The sequence below is a fragment of the Dendroctonus ponderosae genome, unplaced genomic scaffold, assembly GCF_020466585.1.
Source record: "Dendroctonus ponderosae isolate FM_Combo_2020 unplaced genomic scaffold, Dpon_F_20191213v2 Dpon_F_20191213_9, whole genome shotgun sequence".
Taxonomy (NCBI): Eukaryota; Metazoa; Arthropoda; class Insecta; order Coleoptera; family Curculionidae; genus Dendroctonus; species Dendroctonus ponderosae.
Genome location: NW_026019116.1, coordinates 6,551,199 through 6,557,042, shown reverse-complemented (window position 1 = coordinate 6,557,042; position 5,844 = coordinate 6,551,199). Strand labels below are relative to the sequence as shown.

Below are 5,844 nucleotides of genomic sequence, written 5' to 3'. Positions count from 1 at the left end.
TCTCGGAAGCAAAATGAGCAAGAACGCTCGTTTTTACATCATTCCAGAGATAACTAAATGGCCTTTATTCGAAGTTTCTCAAGAACCATTCGAGCTAGAAAATTCGTTTTGACACCGTTGGATAGAAAATTGAATGGGGGGTCCTGACCCCCATGACCCCCCCTGGATCCGCCCTTGTTCCCTTACCAGACGCTTACCGGTAAGCTGCCCAAGCGATCTTCCGGTGCCAGCAGGGGCGGCTTGCGCTTGCCTCACCGCTCGTTGGGACTTATGCAATTGCTCCACGTTGTTCACTTTAAGGGCCAAATTTTGCAACTCTTTGGAGATTGAGCGAATCTCGTTTGTTAGGAACGGCCAGCAGTTGAGCAAATGTATCTACATTGAGTATTTGAGGATCGGGTTTATCGTTAGTAATCGGACTGCTAAAGAATGCACAGCTTCGCACCTTATCCTTCGTAAGAATCAGGATGCAATATTTCCTTTGAAAGCCTCTAGCCAAAGAGTCTTGCACTGTAAACATGTGGCTAATGATGTGGCCCCGTTTATTGTCTCCAAAATACAGACTGTCATCCTGTTTGCTAGTTTCCTGAAAGTTAGCCACTTACTTTCCGGCAAAAGCAGGTAAGCAGGTAAGTTTACCTCGCAGCTCAAGCTTCGCACTACGGCCTGCCGCAGTAGAAAAGCCAGATGCTGTTGAAGGGGCGTTCTAGTAGTCACATAGCAAGTCCCATTGTTTTTGCACACCATCGCTTGCCTCAGATCAATCGACTGGCAGGCCTCGCAAACTGGCACTTTGAGACTATGGGGAAACTGTTGGGGCTCCTGTTCGCATCGCTGTGTGCTTAAAATCACACAGGGCCCATGGGTCTCGCAAAAGTGCCCCAAACCTACAATCCCATCCATGGCAGGCGCTAATTTGGGGCTGTGCCCCCTTAATGGGGCGCTGGTGTGCTTTTAAAAGGGCTCCGCCCCTGGAATGGGGAGTTTTGCCTATGAAAATGTTGCAAAATCTTGTTTGAGGTTAGTGCTGGTGAAACTGACCTCTGAATGGAAAACAAGAAATCTACTCCACAGATTACAGAGTAACCTCTGTGATCTACTCTTGCTCCGTTAGTTCAGTAAAAACCTATTTGAATATTAAAGTAACTAATATTCAAAGAAAAACATAAACACGGTTTGTTCCAATGAAAATTTTGCAGCAAAAGTCCTGAGAGAGTTTCAATAAATTTAAATTTTAAATTAAATAAAAATAAGTTTAAATAATCTTCGTTTGCATAATTTAAGCGTCCGAGCATAATTATTAATTATTTTCAAAAGATAACTGACAGCTGTCAGCATTCCTTTGCCATTTGATTGTTTTAAAAATGGCCACTTTTGTCATGGGAACTAAACTCATTTTGGGCGGTTTTCTCAACGTCAATTTGAAACTATTTTTTTAACGCCTTGTATTAATAGTTATAAAAATTTATAAATACAAAATAAGTAAATTTTTGTTACTTTTCATTTTCAAGTTTGAAACCTGCTGCAGAGCATTTTGTAATTATAATAAAGATTTGTAAAAAAATAATTAAATGTGACAACGATAAGCTATATTTAATCACATTTAGCAGACAGGAAAAAATCACGACGCGCAGTGACTTCCACTGACAAAAGATGACGGCAAAGGATCAGGCGCAATGATGAGATTATCGTCATACCTTGTATTGTGGTATGCTTTCCACGGCACCATTAGATGGCGGCACAGCCTAATACATTCTCGCGAGTATTTACCATCTAGCTATAATTTCCGCATTTTGGAAGTTCAAAATTAAGATCATACTTCACAGGATCATTTCTGTAGTATATCTTCACATACTCTCTTCTCACAAGATGAGTTTTCGCAACCATGAGGATGAGACACAGTCTCGTTCCCTGAGCGTGAGAAATGGCTCAGATTCATCTTATGGGATGAGTCTGTGGCCTTCGATGATCGTTCGACCTGTCTTGGACGGGGTGTGGGAATGAGTCAGTCTGAGTGGTTGCTTTTTAAAGAAATTAAATTAATCTCAGGTTTAAACGCAGTCTATTTCTGAGGACATCGCGTCTGACGGTCGAACGAGTGTTCGGCGTATTTTGTCGAATTTCCATTGCTTTTCGTGGCCCCTATGAACCCTAATTTGACAGTCTAGAACGGTTCTTAAGATCAAGATACTAAGAATATCTCAAGTTTACATTCTGGCGTTCGAATTGATTCTTGAAAAACGAGTTTCATAAGAAAATGCACGAACTAGAGCGCTATTTTCAGTAATTTTGCAAGAGTTTTTGGGGGATTTCGAATGTTTCGTGCCTTGAGTTTGCTGAATTACTCGTTTCCTTGAAATGCCGTCGGATTCGTGAGCATTTTACTCGACTTGGATTTTGCAACTCAAAGAAAACCGTAGAATAAGTAGCAGTAAGAAGTATTGTAAAACTTGTCTGAAATAAATATGTTCTAAAGCAAATTTAAAACTTCTTGAATTCAAGCATATTTTGAGAAAACTGCCAACATTTGCTTATCGATGTTCACTTTCTAAAAAGGCCATTCATTTCTCTCTAGAATGATGTACAAATGAGCGTTATTGCTCATTTTGCCTCCGAGAAATGAGCAAAAACGGGTCGAAAAACATCAAATTTTGGCATAATCTTGCACCTAAATGTCTGATATTCAAATTTCGCTTTCTGGCTCAAAACTACTCGAATTTCCTCACTCACGTTGTTGCGACTGAATCGACTTCAATTCTCTATCCAACGATGCCAAAACGAATTCTGTGGCTCGAATGGTTATTGAGAAACTTCGAAAAAAGCACCGTCATGTTCAAGTGGATTTTGCAACTCAAAGAAAACCACGCAAATCTAAAACTTCTTGACTTCAAGCATTTTTTGAGAAAACTGCCAACGTTTCCCCATCCTTGGTTCACTTTTTAAAAAGGCCATTTATTTATCTCTAGAATGATGTATAAATGAGCGTTCTTGATCATTTTGCCTCCGAGAAATGAGCAAAAACGGGACGAAAAACATGGAATTTTGGCATAATCTTGCACCTAACTGTCTGATATTCAAATTTCGCTTTCTGGCTCAAAACTACCCGAATATCCTCACTAACGTTGCTACGACTGAATGGACTTTTCAATTCTCTATCCAACGATGCCCGAATTCTGTGGCTCGAATTGTTCTTCAGAAACTTCGAATAAAGGCCATTTAATTATATCTGGAATGTAAAAACGAGTTTTCTTGCTCATTTTGCTTCCGAGAAACATGCAAAACGGGACGAAAAACATGAAATTTTGCAATAATCTTGCGCCACCCTTGCATAAAACGACGATCATTTTTCTAAGTTCATAAACAACAGAAGACTGTATTTTTTCTACATAACCCCCCCCCCCACACTTGGGACATAAAAAAAACAGATGCGCATTTAATATTCAGACTTCAAGTGTATATGAAGCAATATATGTTAACAAAAATGTAACATTTTAAACTAAAAACTAATTTTTAACATGACAATTTACAAAACAATGTAGCAGGCTAAACCGGGGAACTATAAAATACAGTCATCCTCACCAATATTGTCCATTTCCACCCGCATTTTTTTCGCGGCCGCATTGTACTTTTCGATGTCTTGCAGGAAAAACAAAAGTTCCTTAATTTTGCTTTTGAATCTATCAAATTCCGAGGAGTTCGAATCGGCAACGTCCCCTAAAAAACCTCGCCATATTCCAAGCCCCTAACATCAACCAAATAAGCCACCAACCTCGATCAGTGATTCGAATTAGTTCCTCTACAGTTTTCAAGCAGTGTTTCAACAGCAACTCTTTGAACACCGAGTCCCAATATCGTCGAAATCTGGAAAAACGCGAAATAACAATGGAGTTAAGGGGGACTTTTCGCACAATGAACCTTCTAAGGCATCCTTCGAAGGACCAGGGGCAATTTGCCAGCATTTCCATCTTGCTGCACGCATCGCCGTAAACTTCCTTGCAACATTGGAACACGATTTGAGAGAGCAGCCCTTGCAATTTTACCTTAATTTTCACGAACTTGTTGCATTTCAATTTCGCTACCAGTTCCCGAGGCGAGTACGTTTTCAGATCGTTAGTTAGGGCCTTGTTGCGTAAGTTGATGTCGTTGCTCAGAAGAACCTGGATGGTTTTATCGTGGCACTTTCAATGAGTGGAAACAGTTTTAAGTCAAATTTACCACTGTGGTGTATTTCGTCTTCGCTTGCAGGCAGCAGGCCAGAATTTTGTCGTCTGGGTCTTTTCCGAGATCCATTTGCTGGCAAACATCATTCACCGATTGTCCTGTTTAGAATACACTGATTACTGAGTTACTGTCGTTTCCAGAGCGGAAATTGCACTTTTTTTAAACAAACGTGTAAGTTTGGCTTGAAAAAAACAAATCTTCCTGAGTTAATGCCAACCGTGCGTATTATTTACCGACTACTTTAGAGTTGGGTTCAAGCAAGGCTGAATTAATGAGCTTCTGGGCGGTTAAAGCTTGCGACTTCATAGACGAATTTCGACTGGAATTGTCTTTGAAATGATCCAGCTCTTTTAGCACCATCCAAGGAATGTAGATGATGAGCTTCTGGCTCCCTACAAGAAACGGAGGACTTCGATCAACTTTACATCAATCCGGTGGCGTCGAGCCATACCGACAATCTTGAAATTTAGAAGTTCTTGCACTTTTGGTAGGTCGTGCATAAAAACATTCGTGTCAGTGACCAGGCAAATAATATTCCGCTTTGCTTCATCGGGAAGCGCCTTCGGCGCCATCGGAGTGTTCGATGGTTCAGGAATCTCCTGAAAAATTAGATTTTATTGCAAACTCCAGTCTTCCAAGTTCAATTTGCCAGTTTACATCCCAGTCCATCGACTCATCTGCCCGCGATTCGCTCAACAATTCGCTTCTGCCGAGAATTGTATCATTCAAATGGACCTCGAGCGAATCGCTCATGAACTCGTTACAACAAGCCGTAGGAGGGGCACTATCCATCCATTCCTCCACTAGAGCAGCCCTAGAAATGCTTGTACATTTAAGAACGTCTTTCGAAGTGTCTTCATTCACTGTGGCACTGGCCCGTTCAATTGGTGCCTTAGAGTCCCTGATTTTTGCCAATCTGGAATATTAAGCAAAGTGAGTGTTCAAAAGGTTTTGATGCAGCGTGAACCTACCGGTCTGCTAGAGAGCTTTTCACAGTTTTTCCAGTAGATGAACCGGCACCGATTTCATTTTTTATCGCTGCTCGTCTGGGGAAAAAGACACATTTGACTAGGAGAGTGTTAACTGGAAACCGCACTCACCTATTGCCCATTGGACTGCTTCCCATCTCAGTAATAGGGGACTTTTTTGGAATCAAATTTGCCATCCCTGGGCATTCATTTTCAGCAATTCTGGGCACATTAGCAAGCGACTTGGCCGGTGTCTTTTGCAATCGCTGCAAACAAGTACAAGAAGGCACTAATTATTAAATAAAATAAGAGTAGCAACTGAAGAGTACAAAATTGGGGTCACTCCTCTGGAGGTGTTTTAGGAGTACAGAAAAAATTGTAGAAAAATTTAATCATTACAAACGGAGAAATTTGCAAAAAATATATCAGAAGAATATCGATGCAAGTCTTACGTTGAGAAATTCTCAAAATTCATCCCAAACATACAAAAAATTAAAATTTTAAGGAACCCGACAGTCCAGTTTCCTCTATTCAGTGTTATAACACGCTCTCCAATCTCCACTGATTTGACCATAAAGTCCAAGTCTCACTTGGAGAAACTCTCAAATTTCATCGAACAAACCCAACGAAACCAAACTTTGCGAAAGTAGGGAGC

The 5,844-nt window shown here is 40.7% G+C and overlaps 2 protein-coding genes and 1 non-coding gene across 4 annotated transcripts in view; 1 reads left to right on the top strand and 2 right to left on the bottom strand.

Annotated features, from left to right (window-relative positions):
- LOC109543286 (folliculin) overlaps positions 1-1,119 on the bottom strand; it is a 2,158-nt gene extending 1,039 nt beyond the window's left edge. The window contains exons 1-3 of the mRNA XM_019912908.2: positions 640-1,119; positions 446-586; positions 198-375 (exon numbers count right to left, since the gene is read on the bottom strand). Of these exons, the coding sequence (XP_019768467.1) occupies positions 198-375; positions 446-586; positions 640-903 (583 nt within the window). The 5' untranslated portion in view covers positions 904-1,119. The remainder of the gene's footprint in view (positions 1-197; positions 376-445; positions 587-639) is intronic.
- A 690-nt stretch (positions 1,120-1,809) lies between these two features.
- Positions 1,810-2,019, top strand: LOC125505681. Its single transcript, XR_007282333.1, has one exon. It is a non-coding gene; the product is annotated as a small nucleolar RNA U3 (small nucleolar RNA).
- A 1,413-nt stretch (positions 2,020-3,432) lies between these two features.
- LOC109543289 overlaps positions 3,433-5,844 on the bottom strand; it is a 4,344-nt gene continuing 1,932 nt past the window's right edge. The window contains exons 4-12 of one of the 2 annotated variants that reach the window (XM_019912911.2): positions 5,322-5,455; positions 5,193-5,267; positions 4,879-5,137; positions 4,673-4,820; positions 4,455-4,613; positions 4,216-4,319; positions 3,916-4,157; positions 3,770-3,861; positions 3,433-3,714 (exon numbers count right to left, since the gene is read on the bottom strand). In XM_019912911.2, coding sequence (XP_019768470.2) covers positions 3,557-3,714; positions 3,770-3,861; positions 3,916-4,157; positions 4,216-4,319; positions 4,455-4,613; positions 4,673-4,820; positions 4,879-5,137; positions 5,193-5,267; positions 5,322-5,455 — 1,371 coding nt within the window. In that variant the 3' untranslated portion in view covers positions 3,433-3,556. The remainder of the gene's footprint in view (positions 3,715-3,769; positions 3,862-3,915; positions 4,158-4,215; positions 4,320-4,454; positions 4,614-4,672; positions 4,821-4,878; positions 5,138-5,192; positions 5,268-5,321; positions 5,456-5,844) is intronic. The other variant, XM_019912912.2, reaches the window with a different exon arrangement.